Source organism: Bos indicus x Bos taurus, chromosome 6 (genome assembly GCF_003369695.1).
Source record: "Bos indicus x Bos taurus breed Angus x Brahman F1 hybrid chromosome 6, Bos_hybrid_MaternalHap_v2.0, whole genome shotgun sequence".
Taxonomy (NCBI): Eukaryota; Metazoa; Chordata; class Mammalia; order Artiodactyla; family Bovidae; genus Bos; species Bos indicus x Bos taurus.
The window spans coordinates 93,166,748-93,184,586 of NC_040081.1; the positions used below are offsets into that span (position 1 = coordinate 93,166,748).

Sequence of the window (17,839 nt, forward strand, 5' to 3'; positions counted from 1 at the left end):
GGTTGCTAAGACAGTAGATCTTAAAGAGTTCTCATCCCAAGGGAAAACAATGTTTAATTCTGTGAGGTGATAGATATTTACTATATCTACTGTAGTGACCCATTTCATAATACATATATACATAAAATCATTATGTTACTCACATAATGAACTTCTCTGTCTGACCTGGGCTTTCCTGGTAGCTCAGTTGGTAAAGAATCTGCCTGCAATGCAGGAGACCCTGGTTCGATTCCTGGGTCAGGAAAATCCTCTGGATAAGGGATAGGCTACCCACTTCCCTGGTGGTTCAGTTGGTAGAGAATCCGCCTACAATGCGGGAGACCTGGGTTCAGTCCCTGGGTTGGGAAGATTCCCCTGGAGGAGGGCATGGCAACCCACTCCAGTATTCTTGCCTGGAGAATCCCATGGACAGAGCAGCCTGGCGGGCTACTGTCCATGGGGTTGCGAAGAGTAGACACGACTGAGTGACTAAGCACAGCACAGTGCTGTCTGACATATTTTACTTAGCATATTATGCTACCCTCATGTTTATTCATGTTGCAAATGGCAAGATTTCTTTCTCTCTTTTTTAATGACTGAATAATATTCCATTGGTACACACACACACACACACACACAGACACTTCACATTTTCTATTTGCATTCATCCATTGATGGACACAAGTTGCTTTCTTGCCTTGGCTATTGTAAACAATGCTGCAGCGAACTTAGGGGTGCACATATTTTTTTGAGTTTTTGTTTCTTTCAGATACATACTCAGAAGTAGGATTGATGAATTATATGGTAGTTCTTTTTTCAACTTTTGGACATACCTCCATACTGTTTTCCATAGTGGCTGTACCAATTTACATTCCCACCAACATTGCACAAGGGTTTCCTTGTTTCCGCATTCTACCAACACCTGTTGGGCTTCCCAAGTGGCTTAGTGATAAAGAATCTTTCTGTCAATGCAAGAAGACACAGGAGATGCAAGTTCTATCCCTGGGTCAGGAAGATCCCTTGGAGGAGAAAATGGCAGCCGATGCCAGTATTCTTGCCTGGGAAATCCCATGGACAGAGGAGCATGGCAGGCAACAATCTGTGGTGTCACAGAGAGTCAGACATGACTGAGCAACTAACACACACATACATGTATACTTTTAAAAGTTGATTTTATATCTGCAATAGAAGCAAAGTTAATGGGAGTGGTCTTGTGGTGACTCACATGATCATTTTAAGTTGGGTAAACAGGGGTGTATTCTAGCTTCTTTGTCTTTTCTAAAAAACTTAGTAACTTGATTCACTTTTAGATCAATTAGACGTGTGTATTCATTAATCAGCAGTCCCCAACCTTTTTGTTACCAGGGACAGCTTCCCTAGTGGCTCAGACAGTAAAGAATCCGCCTGCCAAACAGGTGACCTGGGTTCAATCCCTGGGTCAGGAAGATCCCCTGGAGAAGGAAGTGGCAACCTACTCCAGTATTTTTGCCTGGACAATCCCATGGACAGAAGAGCCTGGCAGGCTATAGTCCATGGGATTGCAAAAGAGTTGGACACAACTTGGCGAGTAAACAGCAACAACAACAACAGACAAACTAAACAGCCTCCAGAAAATGTATTCCCACATGAAAACATGAGCTAGGGGAGTTAGAGGTCCTTTTGTTTGCTTGTAAGATGATGTCAATCCACCGACAGCCTGGTTACTTGATCATTAGGAGATATGCTATGCTTAACTTGAGAGAGAGAGTTACCTGTACAGATATTGGTTAGAAAACATAAAAGCTCAAATTTATTTATTTCTCTTCAATGCTTCTCATCTACTGTAAAAGAAAAGAAATATATATAGGATTGCCTAAAGGATTGCCATTCCTCTCTAGATACTCAACAAACCTTTCCCAAGATTATGCCGTGCCAGGGAAGTGTATTTTCATACCCTCACTGTTCTCTACTCCTGTAGAATTTCTTCTCCTGAACTGCATTTTGTTGTTGTGTCACTGGTCTGCACGAAGGCAGGTGTAAGACCTGACTGTATGTCACTCATTGTAGCTTCTTAGGGACATTGTTCACTCAGTGTGAACCATCTTTAGAAAGAATCAAAGGAGAATTTACGCTTTGCTTTCAGTATTAGACGTGGTGCTTTTTCTTAGCACCTGGTTTGTTTTTAAGAATATTGCAATTCATATAATGGATCATGTTGCCCTATCTGTGTTGACAGCTAGAGAGCTAAGTTTTGCCAGTTTTGGCCCCGCATTGTAGGACCAAACATATGTAATTTCTTTACTGACAACATTATCCCTCTTTTTTTTTTTTCCCTTTCAGCCATTACTTTTTCATTAGTCTTAATTTTCTCACATACTAAAAAAGAATTACAGTTTTGTATGCCACTTCAAGTCCTCTATAGGAAAATATTTATAATTAGCTAGTATTGAAATAAGATTTTAAAGGCCAAATAAACTGAATTATTAGGATAGAAAGTTATAAGTTTATGAATTTTATAAGTTTCTTGTGATTTGTTTCATTTTTACAAATTACATGGATAAGCATGTATAAAAGTTTGTATAAATGTATTCCCATATCATGTACTGTTGTTGCTTCTTAAACAATGTCTGTTGCTATCAAGATAAAATATGATTTTGGCCGATAAAATAAACCTTGTAGATTTTTCAGATCTTTTCTGGAATGAGGTTGAATATCAACTAATAAATATTAGAATTAAATGTTTTGAGTTATTTCATTCTAACAGATGATAAAATAATAAAATATCAATTTTATAAGTGGTATATGTTAGCCTTTTTAAGTGTATAAAACCAAGTGACATGCAGAATATAATAAAACTGAATTCAGAATCTCCCAAATAAATTGTGCTTAGTGTCACTTGCCATACAACCGTGTTTTTAACCAAGTTAACTTATCATGCTGTCGGAGATGTATTACACATTATTTGTTCAAATGTTACTTATGATTGAAAGGATTTAATTTTGATTTGTAATATTACTTATGATTGAAAGGAGGATATAATTTTGATTTGTAATATTAAGGTAGTTATTTATATACTTTTATCTCTGAACACAATTTTGTTAGCAAATTTCAGAATATTGTCTAATTAATGCTGTAAATTTTACATTGCAAATAGGTTTACAAATGATTAGAACACGATAAGAATTTAATCAATGAAGCAGAGTTAGAACATGAAGAATACCATAACAAAATATGGTTTTTTCATGTATAGGATGGAGTATAAATGTCGGCTTTCTTGTAAAATTGTAATTTAGCAAGTAGTTCAAGAAATGTAGTGGCCATTTTGGTTAGAAAAAATGTCAGGCCTTTCAAGCAGTGCTGTAGGATTGGTGTGAAAACGGTTCATGATAGAACCGTCAAACTATGCTTGTATTTCTAAACATGTTGTGGATCAGATCAGATCAGATCAGATCAGTTGCTCAGTCGTGTCCGACTCTTTGCGACCCCATGAATCGCAGCGCGCCAGGCCTCCCTGTCCCTCACCAACTCCCGGAGTTCACTTAGACTCAAGTCCATCGAGTCAGTGATGCCATCCAGCCATCTCATCCTCTGGCGTCCCCTTCTCTTCCTGCCCCCAATCCCTCCCAGCATCAGAGTCTTTTCCAATGAGTCAACTCTTCACATGAGGTGGCCAAAGTACTGGAGTTTCAGCTTTATCATCATTCCTTCCAAAGACATCCCAGGGCTGATCTCCTTCAGAATGGACTGGTTGGATCTCCTTGCAGTCCAAGGGACTCTCAAGAGTCTTCTCCAACACCACAGTTCAAAAGCATCAATTCTTCGGCGCTCAGCCTTCTTTACAGTCCAACTCTCACATCCATACATGACCACTGGAAAAACCATAGCCTTGACTAGACGGACCTTTGTTGGCAAAGTAATGTCTCTGCTTTTGAATATGTTATCTAGGTTGGTCATAACTTTCCTTCCAAGGAGTAAGCGTCTTTTAATTTCATGGCTGCAGTCACCATCTGCAGTGATTTTGGAGCCCAGAAAAATAAAGTCTGGCGCTGTTTCCACTGTTTCCCCATCTATTTCCCATGAAGTGGTGGGACCGGATGCCATGATCTTCGTTTTCTGAATGTTGAGCTTCAAGCCAACTTTTTCACTTTCCACTTTCACTTTCGTCAAGAGGCTTTTGAGTTCCTCTTCACTTTCTGCCATAAAGGTGGTGTCATCTGCATATCTGAGGTTATGATGAATATTGCTGTCATCAGTGTGGGAAGAAAATGTGTTTTAAGAAAACTATAGTGCCAACCCTGTGCTACTTCCCTATACTACTTTGTTAAATAGATTGTAATGCATACAGTTTAGTCTTCTCTTCATAATTCAGAAGCCCTTAAAAATTAATAGATATCTAAAAATATTAGTAGATATGTAAAAATTATTTTAGATAATAGTGAAAATAAGGACCCCTACTATAGCCCAGAAATTTTCTTGAATAATTCCCCAGTGTTGACTAAACTCGCTTTTTGTTTTGTGTCAGAGTCTCAGAAGAGTATTCATATTTGTAATTCATGCTTTCAGTACTGACCTGTCCTAGGGACTCATTTATCTTTAGCTTGCTGCTGCTGCTAAGTCACTTCAGTTGTGTCCGACTCTGTGCAATCCCAGAGACGGCAGCCCACCAGGTTCCCCCATCCCTGGGATTCTCCAGGCAAGAACACTGGAGTGGGTTGCCATTCCCTTCTCCAATGCATGAAAGTGAAAAATGAAAGTGAAGTCGCTCAGTCATGTCCGACTCTTAGCGACCCCATGGATTGCAGCCTACCAGGCTCCTCCATCCATGGGATTTTCCAGGCAAGAGTACTGGAGTGGGATGCCATTGCCTTCTCCGATCTTTAGGATAATGTATAAAATAACCATTTTTGTATTTTCTATAAACATTCCCAAAGTTTACTGGAAGCATCACTAATCTTAGAATGGGAGTATATGTCTTTTTAATGTACCTCTAATTGCTTCTGTGTTCAGTGAAACTTCTTAACATTTTGATTTATTCTTGTAGGGTTCATGCTTGAACCAGATCCAGAGCGGAGACCCGATATATTTCAGGTGTCATATTTTGCATTTAAATTTGCCAAAAAGGATTGTCCAGTCTCCAACATCAATGTAAGTAGTTTGTGTATTATAAGTATCATAAGTATATATGAATTTAAAATCCATTTCATCATGTGTGGGTATATATACTTTCAAAGTCACTTGTTTCATGACAGGTGACCTAATGGTATATATGTAATTAGTACTTTTGATGCAAAGCTGCAGATACAAAGTATATGTGCTGGGGAGCTACAGTGGACTTGATGGCACTGCAGGACACTTTACATCATTGAGGGGATCGCAGTGACATCTCTGAAATAGCACAGACTATTATTAACTATTGAAAAAGCAGGACTGTTAGATTTTTGAGGAGCATAGTGGGGCCGGGGGTGTCATGAAAAATGGCTGAGGTACTCAGTATTCTGTAAACCGAGAAAGTTTGGTTGCCCTTGGTGTACAGAGCATAGGCATTGTAAATGGAGAGAAGTGGGTTCATTTCCACAGGACTGGAAAAGGTCAGTTTTCATTCCCGTCCCAAAGAAAGGCAATGCCAAAGAATGTTCAAACTTCCACACAATTGCAGTCATCTCACATGCTAGCAAAGTAATGCTCAGAATTCTCCAAGCCAGGCTTCAACAGTGTATGAACTGTGAACTTCCAGATGTTCAAGCTGGATTTAGAAAAGGCAAAGGAACTAGAGATCAAATTGCCAATATCTGTTGGATCACAGAAAAAGCAACAGACTTCCAGAAAAACATTTACTTCGGCTTTATTGACTACACCAAAGCCTTTGACTGTGTGGATCACAACAAACTGGAAAAATTCTCAAAGAGGTGGGAATACCAGACCACCTGACCTGCATCCTGAGAAATCTGTATGCAGGTCAAGAAGCAACAGTTAGAACTGGACATGGAACAACAGACTGGTTCCAAATTGAAAAAGGAGTACATTGAGGCTGTATATTGTCACCCTGCTTATTTAACTTCTATGCAGGGTACATCATGTGAAATGCTGGCTGGATGAAGCACGAGCTGGAATGAAGATTCCTAGGAGAAATATCAGTAACCTCAAATATTCAGATGACACCACCCTTTGGCAGAAAGCAAAGAGGAACTAAAGAGCCTCTTGATGAAAGTGAAAGAGGAGAGTAAAAAAGCTGGCTTAAAACTCCATTCAGAAGACTAAGATCATGGTATCCAGTCCCATCACTTCATGGCAAACAGATGGGGAAACAATGGAAACAGTAAGAGACTATTTTCATGGGCTGCAAAATCACTGCAAATGGTGACTGCAGCCATGAAATTAAAAGATGCTTACTCCTTGAAAGAAAAGCTGTGTGCAAGCTAGACAGCATATTAAAAAGCAGAGACATTACTTTGTCAACAAAGGTCTGTCTAGTCAAAGCTATGGTTTTTCCAGTAGTCATGTATGGATGTGAGAGTTGGACCAGAAAGAAAACCAAGTGCCGAAGAATTGATGCTTTTGAACTGTGGTATTGGAGAAGACTCTTGCGAGTCCCTTGGACTGCAAGGAGATCCAGACAGTTCCTCCTAAAGGAGATCAGTCCTGGGTGTTCATTGGGAGGGCTGATGTTGAAGCTGAAACTCCAATACTTTTGCCACCTGATGCGAAGAGCTCACTCATTGGAAAAGACCCTGATGCTGGGAAAGATTGAAGGCAGGAGGAGAAGGGGATGGCAGAGGATGAGATGATTGGATGGCATCACTGACTCGATGGACATTAGTTTGAGCAAGTTCCAGGAGCTGGTGATGGACAGGGAGGCCTGGCATGCTGCAGTCCATGGGATCACCAAGAGTCAGACACAACTGAGGGACTGAACTGAACTGGGCTTGGTTGTGTTTATCAGTGACTGGTTTTGTATATTTTGGGAAGTTACTTTTGTTACTTTTTCTGTAAAACAAGGATGGTAATTATGAGGATTAGAAATAATAACTATAAAACGCAGTGTGTAGTTCAGGGAAGATGTATTATAGCTGATACCATTAAAAGGCTTTGAATTGTATCTGTTGTCTGCACCCTGTCCTTAACTATATTGGATTAACAGTACGTGGCAAGTCTGGTAAGTTTATTAAAGGTCTAGAATCAAACACTGATTTTTAAACTGTTTTCAACTTGAGTGGCCTGACTTTTTCTTATAGGTGTCCTTTGTGAATAACTTAATCCACTCCACTAAGAAAAAAGAAGAAATTTGGTGCCTTTCCTTTTCGATTTTTGAAATTCTTGTTATGTCAGTGTAATATATTCTTGGTTGAAGCTGAAAGTCGTTGCTCACATTCTAGTAATGAATTTTATTTAACATTTGCCTGGATTTTTAGCTTTTCACTCTGCAAACATTTATTGAATACTTACTGTGACATTTTTTGAGTAATTATTGTAAACTGAACACTAGAGAGCAGAAGCAAATGAGTGAAGCCTCTGCTCTTGTTTCCTGGACTTGACAAGCAATGTCATGAAAATTACCACCAGTCTGTGAAACAACACTTTATTCATGTCCTTGGTGTTTGCTGCTTTTTCCAGTGTGTGAAATAGTCATTGTGTGATCCTTTATACCCAGATTATGGGGTATATATATTATACCCATTGGTAAAGTGGGTATACTAAATATATATTATAATATCGTTCTGTTTATTTTCCAAGGGTTTCTCTGGAACACAAATAAGGAAGTGACATTTGTGTGTAACACATAGTGATGTTTGCAGATTAGATTGGGCAAAATATGTGTCAATTTGTACAAAGTGAAGAGGTGAAGAAATAGTTTTTCACAGACAGTGCTCTTAAAGTTTAAGAATATATTTGTAGTGTTTCAGTAAAACTTTCTGCAATTGAAATGAAAACAAATGAAAAGTTTTATTTTTTTTTTCCAAGAATTCTCCTATTCCTTCAACTCTTCCTGAGCCGATGACTGCTAGTGAAGCAGCTTCTAGGAAAAGCCAAATAAAAGCCAGGTAGGCAAAGCTATGCTGAAATTTGAAAAGGCATTTATTAAAAAAAAAAAGGGAGGGGGAACAGTACTCATTTTTAATCCTAGCAGATGTCATTGATTAAATAGCGTCTTCACCCACAAAAAATACTGTATTCCTTACTGCATGTGGTATGATGTTGAGACAGCAAGTTCGAAATAAGCTTTTTTGTATGAGATAACAGGGTTTGACAGTAGTTTCACTTGAACTTCTCCCTCTCCACCTTCATGAGGTGATTGTGTAATTGGTGATGTTATGTTGGGTCATCTTATGAGTGGCACTTGTCATTATTTCATCACATGACAACTAATTTATGAAATATTATGTTTTATTTTATTTGCAATGACCTTTTATTGATTTACGAAAAGAAGAGCTGTATGTAATTTACAATGAATAGTTACAGTGGCAACATTTTTAAGACCAATAGAGGAATATTTGTTGTTCAGTCTCTCAGTCGTGTCTGACTCTTTGAGACTCATGGAATATTACAGTGTTTTGAATAATTTTATAGTTATTCACTGCATTAGTGTTTGATCAGATTATGTAGGTTAAGGCCTAAATTTGAGTAATGATTGAATTAATGATAACTTTTTCTCCTCATGCTTTTTTTTTGAGTTTAAAAGTGAATAGACAGGACTGTATTTTAGATTATCACATAGGTATAGTTTTATATTTGGGGAGATTTCTCGATCACAGCTGATTTTTGTATTGTATTTCACTTATGCAAAGTATTTTGACATGAAATACATAAAACCATTTGTCACACACTTGTTATATGCAGGATCTAGATATGGAGAACACAAAGAAAAAGCAGCAGTGTATTTCTAAGGAGTTCATAATCAAGTGAAGATACACCAGCGAACAGTTACAACTTGCAGGTGATCAGGCAGCTGTGAGAGTGGAGGAAGGGAAAGACTGGGCACAGAGGACAGGAGCACAGGGGAATCCTTTCCCTGGGGGTGGGGGTTGCTAAACTCTTTCTTGAAGAATGAATAGTCATTTGGAGTAATGGGTAGGAAGCTATGACAGGCAGACCTTTCAGGTGAGAATAGCCTTTGTGAAGCTGCAAGACTGGAGCATAATAAGGGCACATCTATAGGAGGTTGGGAAATGAAGCTGAGGAGGTAGGTGAATGTCAGTCATGAGCAACTTTATTCTGAGAAGTTTGGATTTTGGCCCTTAGGCAGGTGAATTTTCAACCTTATAATCAGTTTGCTTTTTGGAACTTGGTTGTGAGATGTGTTAGAAATAATCTGCTATTTGTAAATTGTTGAAATATCCATTGGGAATGACTTAATTTTTAAAAAAGATATAGCATCACTCTAAAACTGTTATCTCATTCATTTGAATTTAAAATACTCTTGAGTAAGAGACAAAGGAGTAAAGTTACATCTAACTTGCAGGGAGGGATCCAGCACGACTGACTGTCTTACTCATAATATAGCTGGAGTTAACAGCTGCTGTTATAGTTGAATGGTCATTATGAATTATTGTCAGACTTGTCAGCTAGTTTTATTGTTGTCTTTTAAAATAATTATTTTGTCAATGATTAAATCTTTAAGTAAGTATAAATTTTTTAAAAAGCATGAGTCAGTTGAAAAATAATGCTTTGAATGTCTTTTCACCATGACACAAGCTATAGCTATATAGTTACAAACAAATGAAATAGTTAACAAAAATTCACAGTGCTATTCATAGTATGTTAAACTATATATTATGTATACTACATAATAGGGTTCATTGATCCTTACTGGTCAATAATATAAATTTACTTTTTATTGATAGTATCAGTAAAGAACTTGAAAAATTATAAATGGTAAAAAATTAATCTTTTTTTTCCATGTAAAAGGCGTATTCCAATGAGGGGAAGAAGGGGAGTCTTTAAATAGCCAGTATTATTTACATGTTTTAAAACTTTTATGAAGTTTTAAAACTTTTATCTGCCTGCCCTACCTTCAATCTGTGAACTTTTTGTTTTACTTCTTAAAAGTTCCTTTCCATCCTCCCAAATTTGCATCTGCTCTTGGGACTGTTACACATGTGAAACTTATATGATTTGTATCTTCAGGATGGCAGGGTTGAGAATCACTGTCCTGGCAGATGGAAACACTGAAGGATTTTAAGAGAAGAGGGAGTTTATATTTTAGGAAGATTGTTCAGGTTAGTGAGCAGGAAAGAAAAGAAAGCAAAACAAAAGAAAAATCAGCTCTGTGTCAACTACAATAGTGCAAATGAGGTTGTATAGCAGTGTTGATACCAATAATTACTCAGTTTTTCATTTCAGTTAAATTTGTATTTTCACTTTGCCTAATTCATCTAGGCATTTTCTTCCCATTTTTTTCACAGGCTGTTTAATGTCTTTTACTATCTGATTAAGTCGTATTTATTTTTGTACCTCCAGTTCTCACCTGAGCCTTCTCTAGCCAAGTTAGGTTAAAGGTAGAATAACTCCTCTGTCGAACTCTTGACATTACTAGTGTTAGTGCTAATTATTTTTTCTGTGTTTTATTTTCATGAACATGTGCCATATCTTCCTAGGGAGACTATAAATTCTTTGAAGACTGGGTACTGTCATGTTTGCAGGGTATCAGTAACAGTGATTGTATAATAGATACTGGTGCATTCAGTTCAGTTCAGTCTCTGAGTCGTATCTGACTCTTTGCGACCCCATGAATGGCAGCACACCAGGCCTTCCTGTCAATCACCAGCTCCCGGAGTTCACTCAAACTCATGTCCATCGAGTCGGTGATGCCATCCAGCCATCTCATCCTCTGGCGTCCCCTTCTCCTCCTGCCCCCAACCCCTCCCAGCATCAGAATCTTTTCTCATGAGTCAGCTCTTCTCATGAGGTGGCCAAAGTACTGGAGTTTCAGCTTTAGCATCAGTCCTTCCAAAGAACACCCAGGACGGATCTCCTTTAGAATGGACTGCTTGGATCTCCTTGCAGTCCAAGGGACTCTCGAGTCTTCTCCAACACCACAGTTCAAAAGCATCAATTCTTTGCATTAGGGAAATAAATTAGGCAACGCTAGACTAAAACAATTGAGCCACCAGGGAAGTCTGCACAGCTTTTCGATATGGTTTTTAGAGGTTTGTTGTGCTTGTGTGTGTTGTGAATCCTCTGTGGAGTGATTTATAATAAAATCAGAACAAGGCAGGATGAGGCTTTGCCTATACTACCCCTGAATAAAGAATGGTTAGACAATAGAAAGACTGTATATAATATTTCCACCAGATTGCTTGAGTTTAGAGAGTATAGCATGGGCTTTAGTGCCTGCCACATCCATAATTTGAACTCAATAAATACTTGTTTAGATTAAATGAGATAATTGGTTATATGCACATATGATCTTTTATTGCCTTAAGTTTAGTTCAGTTTTCATTGTATCATCTGCATTCCGTCTAAAACATAAATACTATTTTCAGAAAACTGCCCGTATGCAATGTGTTTCTATGATTTTCCAAAGTCTTTCTATTCAATTTCACTTCCTTTCTTTCTGAGAAGATAGTTGTTGACAGGGCTCCCTCTTGTGGTGTCTACAGATAGAGGAGAAAATGACAAATCTGTGCAGTAGACAGATCTATAGGTCTGTTAAGGTAGACAGGGGAGAAGGCAATGGCAACCCACTCCAGTACTCTTGCCTGGAAAATCCCATGGATGGAGGAGCCTGGCAGGCTGCAGTCCACGGGGTCGCCAAGAGTCGGACATGACTGAGCGACTTCACTTTCACTTTCCATTTTCATGCATTGGAGAAGGAAATGGCAACCCACTCCAGTGTTCTTGCCTGGAGAATCCTAGGGACGGCGGAGCCTGGTGGGCTGCCGTCCATGGGGTTGCACAGAGTCAGACACAACTGAAGTGACTTAGCTTAGTAAGGTAGACAGGACTTTCTCTACATGCCGCAGATGTCTCCTTGACGAATCATTCATACGCAGAAATTTTAAGTGTCAGGTCATTTGAAAATGTGCTAAGGGAACTTGGTAAAGAGATTTTATTGCAGTCCTTTTGAAAAATGAACTTAGACCTATTAAAAAGTATGAGTTTTTGTACTGAATTTATAAAAAGCAGAGTTGATAATTACGTAAGTTAAACATTTTTTGTGGCTTTTTTGGAAAAAGAAGTGTCTTCTCAGATTATATTTAGTGTTTCCTGATTTCCATTTAACCACTCAAATCTGTGACCTAAACTAGGTTCTAGTGTGAAAACTTTTATATAATTTCCATTCAGTGTTTTAAGTCAAGCGACGATAAAGATTCAAAAAGATGAAGGTGAGCCGGTAGCTCCACCTGTTACAAGTTTTGGTTTCTTTTGTTTTATGTGCCCTAGGGCATATTCCTTCTTTCTTAGGCCGAGTCCAAGCTAAGGAAGACTGTTACTTGTTGTTTATTTTTATTTTTCTGACTGGTTTAGAAAGTTGGCTCTCAATTTTGTCTAAAACCTTACTGAGAAGGCTTCTGTGTGTTTATTTTATCTCCTTAAGAGCAATCCTGAGGTCTTTTTTTCCTGCCAGCTTCAGTGGCAGACTATGAGTGGAAGCAATCTGGTTTGAGGAAGTTGGTTCATTTTATTTCATTTACTTCCTTATCTTTATTAACATTTAATACTTGATAATGAGACTTAGGAAGAAGCCAAGAGGACTAACATGATCATCAATAATAATAAATATGCACCTGCTGAAATAGATGCTTCATAGAACAAATAGTAAGTTAGAAATAATCCCAGTATTTGGAATGACATGTCCTCTTCTGTTGTAGAATAACAGACACCATTGGACCAACAGAAACCTCAATTGCACCAAGGCAGAGACCAAAGGCCAATTCTACTACTGCCACTCCCAGTGTGCTGACCATTCAAAGTTCAGCAACACCTGTTAAAGTCCCTGCTCCCGGTGAATTCGGTAATCACAGACCAAAAGGTAATACAGCCCTGCCATCCTCGTCCCCTTTATAGTTGGTTTACATAAACCTTTTATGGCTTGGTTACTTAGCAGTGTAAATTATTGGCAGACTTATTGTGAAGCAGGTATATTACATAGTACTTTAAAAAACATAAAGCTACTAATGTGTAATAAACTCTGTTAGTTATTTTCCTAATGTTCTCAGCAATGTTAAGTTACTGGCAGTATAAAAGTATGGTACAAAAAGCTTACAACTTGCTCATCCCTAGAGTCATCATCAACTAGTAGGGTTTGAAGTTGATACTAAAGTTCTTGTGTTATATTGGAAAGGAAGAATTTGAAACTCTAGCCTTACAAAGCATTTGTGTAAAATTGTTTTCAACCAGTATGTTTTAAATTAGGATATTCTTAACGGGCTTCCTCGGTGGTGCAGTGGTAAAGAATCTGCTTGCCAGTGCAGGAGATGCAGAAGATGTGGATTCAGTCCCTGGGTTGGGAAGATCTGCTGGAGTAGGAAATGGCAACCCAGTGTAGTATCCTTGCCTGGAAAATTCCATGGACAGAGGAGCCTGAAAGGCTGCAGTCCATGAGGTTGCAGAGTCGAGCATGACTAAACAACTGAGCACTCACACACAGTGCTTAAAAACCCACGTGTGGAGTCTCGTGAACCTGAATTTCAGTCCTGTATCTTCTGCTTTTTAGTAACATGTATTATGAAAATATAGGATTGCTGTGAAGATTAAATGACTGCTCATTGTAATGCTTGCCATGTAATATGTCCTTCAGAAATGTTCACTATTAACTATTATTACTACTATTAAGTAAAATATATGCTCAAGAAGACAGTATATTATCTGATGTCACATATGCCTGTGGTGATCAGGTATACCCGACGGAGGAGTATTCTATTGAAAAGGGAAAATAGGGAAATACGAAGTCTTTATGTCTCATTCCCGTTTTACCATTTCTTAGCTTCACTGTTGTCTCTTCTGTAAAATGGGAAAACAGCTATTCTGTTTTAAAGAGTAAATAACAAGGTGTATTGTATCTTGGAAAATTCTGTTTCATAGTAAGCATTCAATGTTAATTTCCCTTTTTATACCTTTCTGGGTTGGGGATGCTACTTATCATTTATTTCAGCCCTTCAGCCAGAGACCACTAGGAACACACTTATATTTGAATAAATTTTATTACTCAGATACCCTGGAAATCTGTGGGAGTATCTCAGTAAGAAGGTATCTGAAAAGACTTATGAAAGGGGTTGGGCTTGTTTTTGGTAATTTGGGGGAGGTAGGGATATAATATCATTATGTAGAAGGAGAGATGGAAAAGCCTCATTTGGAAATGAAGCAGCATTCAGTCACATTGACCAGGATTGAGAGAAGTTTGGTCATTTTTGTGATTTGGACAGTGTTCCTGATTTTGCCAGTGTTGAGACATGATTATGGAGTGGGCTTGTCATGATCCATCACTGTCACAGGATAGCCTTGTCTGATGCTGCTGTTCTGTAAAACTGTTCACATTTATCAGGAGAATCTTCCATGCAGGGGTGTCAGGCTTGTCTCCCCATGTCAGGGGCAGTACTTCTTCTTACATGCTTCCAGTTTAAGTTGGGGAAAAAAAACCCCTTCCCCCATATGTATACATCTCTTAAGATTTCTTTTCCCATTAAATCTTACATAAAAGTAACACATGAATAAAATTAAAAAAAAATTCATACAAAGAAGTAATATTCAGAAAACTGTAGATATCTCCATTCTTTTTCTTCCTGGAGTAGACTAGCAACAGTTTGGTGTACCTCCTCCCAGTCCTTTTTGTGTTTTTGCATGTGTCAACACAGATGTAAAAAATTCATGTTGGGTTAAATACAAATGCATTCATACTTGATACACTTCTCTACAGCTTGATTTTTTATAAACTTAGTATGCTTTGCGGGGGCCTCCCAGGTGGCTCAGTGGTAGAGAATCTGCCTGCCAATACAGGAGACCTGGGTTTGATTCCAGGATTGGGAAGATCCCCTGGAGAAAGAAATGGCAACCCACTCCAGTATTCTTGCTTGGGAAATCCCATGGACGGAGGATCCTGGCCAACTATAGTCCATGGGGTCACAGAAGAGTGGGACATGACTTAGAGATTCAGTAACAACAATAAACTTTGGAGAGCTATGCATAAATCTGTATGCATAGTGCATAGAGCTTCCTTGTATTTTTATAAACACTTTTAAGAATAATTTAAAAGGAACATGCATATTCTTATAATTTTAAGAGTCATTTTTCAGTCATGTCTGACTCCTTGTGACCCCATGGACTGCAGCATGGCAGGCTTCCCCGTCCTTCACCGTCTCCCAGAGCTTGCTCAAACCCATGTCCATCGAGTCGGTGATGCCACCCAACCATCTTGTCCTCTGTCGTCCCCTCCTCCTGCCTTCAGTCTTTCCCAGCATCAGGGTCTTTTCTAATGAGTCGGCTCTTTGCATCACGTGGCCAAAGGTGCATACAGGTTCCTTGTATTTTATAAACATTTTCAAGAATAATTAAAAGAAACATGCATTTTCTTATAATTGGAAGAGTTCAGTTCATTTCAGTTCAGTCGCTCAGTCGTGTCTGACTCTTTGCGACCCCATGAACTGCAGCACACCAGGCCTCCCTGTCCGTCACCAACTCCTAGAGTCCACCCAAACCCATGTCCATTGAGTTGGTGATGCTATCCAACCATCTCATCCTCTGTCATCCCCTTATCCTCCTGCCTTCAATCTTTCCCAGCATCAGGGTCTTTTCTAATGAGTCAGCTCTTTGCATCAGGTGACCAAAGTATTGGAGTTTCAGCTGCAACATCAGTCCTTCCAATGAACAGCCAGGACTGATCTCCTTTAGGATGGACTGCTTGGATCTCCTTGCAGTCCAAGGGACTCTCAAGAGTCTTCTCCAACACCACAGTTCAAAAGCATCAATTCTTCAGTGCTCAGCTTTCTTCACAGTCCAACTCTCACATCCATACATGACCACTGGAAAAACCATAGCCTTGACTAGACGGAACTTTGTTGACAAAGTAATGTCTCTGCTTTTTAATATGCTATCTAGGTTGGTCATAACTTTTCTTTAGAAGAGTTAGAAATAGTCATAAAACTATCTTCATAGAGATGCTGTATTTAAGGCCTATGGAGGTTTGAGGACATTAACATTGATGAGAAAGAGTTCTTCTCTTTCTCCTTGCATGCTCCCTCCTTTTCCCCCTTAGGATTGAATAGTCACATATGAATTTACAGTAACTTGTTGGAAGAGAATATAGAAATTATCGTCATTTCCTCTTTTGAAGTTGTGTATTTCATCCTCTTTAGGTTATTTCCGAAGTTTATTTGTAGGGTTTTCCTATGGTACGGTTTATAAAGCTTATAAATAAATGCCTATTTAGGAGCCAGTGTTAGTAGATTTTTCTACAGTAGCATTTAATTTTGAATATCTGTTATTTAAAAAGTTCTTTGGGGCGCTAAAATAAATAATAAGACTTCACCCCATCTCTCAGGGGTACTAGTTAGGAAATAGCCATGTAAACAGTTAATGTGTGCAGTGCGGAAATAAATGTTATAAAACCAAGTGGAAGCTTTAGATGAAAGAACAAGGAGGAGAGATTTGAGATAATTTTAAAGGATAACAACAGTTGCAGTGTGTGGAAACTGGCATTTTGGTTAGAGAATCCTGTCAGCAAACACGCAGACTCAGGATGCAGACTCAGACTCATCATACAGTTGAGAAATGTGGAACGTTTCAAACTGGCCTGGCTGGTGTGTCCATGGAGAGAGAGTGGAAAATGACGTGTTTCTAAGATAGCGACTTGTTCATGAGTTGTAACTGTCCAAATTAACTTTCATGAATTCTTTTGCTATAGTAAATAATCTATTTAGACTACATTCATATGGAAGTTTCTATAAAATAAGGATATAATGCCTTGGTTAATGACTACTGAAATGAGTGTTTTGAAATCCAACCATTTTATTGAAATCATGAGTATTTTTCATTTTTACTCCATGAAATGGAGTATATTTGCTTTGCAGTGTTGTATTAGTTTCTGCTATGCAACGAGGTGAATCAGCTCTACCTATACATACATCGGCCCTTTTTTGCCGTCCTTCTCATTTAGGTCAGCACAGAACATTGAGCAGAGTGCCCTGTGCTATACAGTAGCTTCTCATTAGTTATCTGTTTTATACGTGATAGTGTATGTATTTCAGTTCCAATTTTCCTATCCATCCTACCCCCTTGAAATCATGATTATATTCATATAAGTTTTTGAAAACCTCTTTTAGGACCACTGAAACCTGGAAATGGCCCTGAGATTTTACTGGGTCAGGGGCCCACTCAGCAGCCTCCACAGCAGCATCGAGTCCTTCAGCAGCTACAGCAGGGAGACTGGAGACTGCAGCAGCTTCATCTGCAGCACCGCCATCCTCACCAGCAGCAGCAGCTTCTTCAGGATGCTTATATGCAGCAGGTGATTCTGTTACTTGAGATGCAGAAGTATCTGTATCTTTTGTATATATAGCTTATATAGCTGTGAGATTCTTGCCAATTGTAAAAAGCAGTGAATTCCCTTTTGTATCATGGGTGCGTTAAACGGTGGACTGAAATAAACAGTTTGCTCAGTTTCCTGCTTATTAAAGAAAATGCATTTTATTTGCATTCTGTGAGATACTTCAGAATGCTCTGTGGAAATAGGCTGCATTTTGGCTTTACGAAGCAAAGAATGTTCACCCAGTCATTTGGCACCACAAAAAAGTACTGCAGTTTATGATGAGCAGTATCTTTTGAGTTCATATATATATATATATATATATATATATATAGACTAATAATGTTGTTGAAAAGGTGGTATTAGGCTTTCAGAGGTAGCATTGTCTTGGGTTCTTGTTCTTATTTTTATATTTTTCTTTTT

At 38.5% G+C, this 17,839-nt stretch overlaps 1 protein-coding gene across 3 annotated transcripts in view; it reads left to right on the forward strand.

Moving 5' to 3' along the window:
* The window catches only part of BMP2K (BMP2 inducible kinase), a 123,321-nt gene that overhangs the window by 75,081 nt on the left and 30,401 nt on the right, over positions 1-17,839 (forward strand). For all 3 annotated transcript variants that reach the window (XM_027544851.1, XM_027544849.1, XM_027544850.1), the window contains 4 exons: positions 5,000-5,103; positions 7,918-7,997; positions 12,768-12,928; positions 17,214-17,398. In XM_027544851.1, the coding sequence (XP_027400652.1) occupies positions 5,000-5,103; positions 7,918-7,997; positions 12,768-12,928; positions 17,214-17,398 (530 nt within the window). The remainder of the gene's footprint in view (positions 1-4,999; positions 5,104-7,917; positions 7,998-12,767; positions 12,929-17,213; positions 17,399-17,839) is intronic.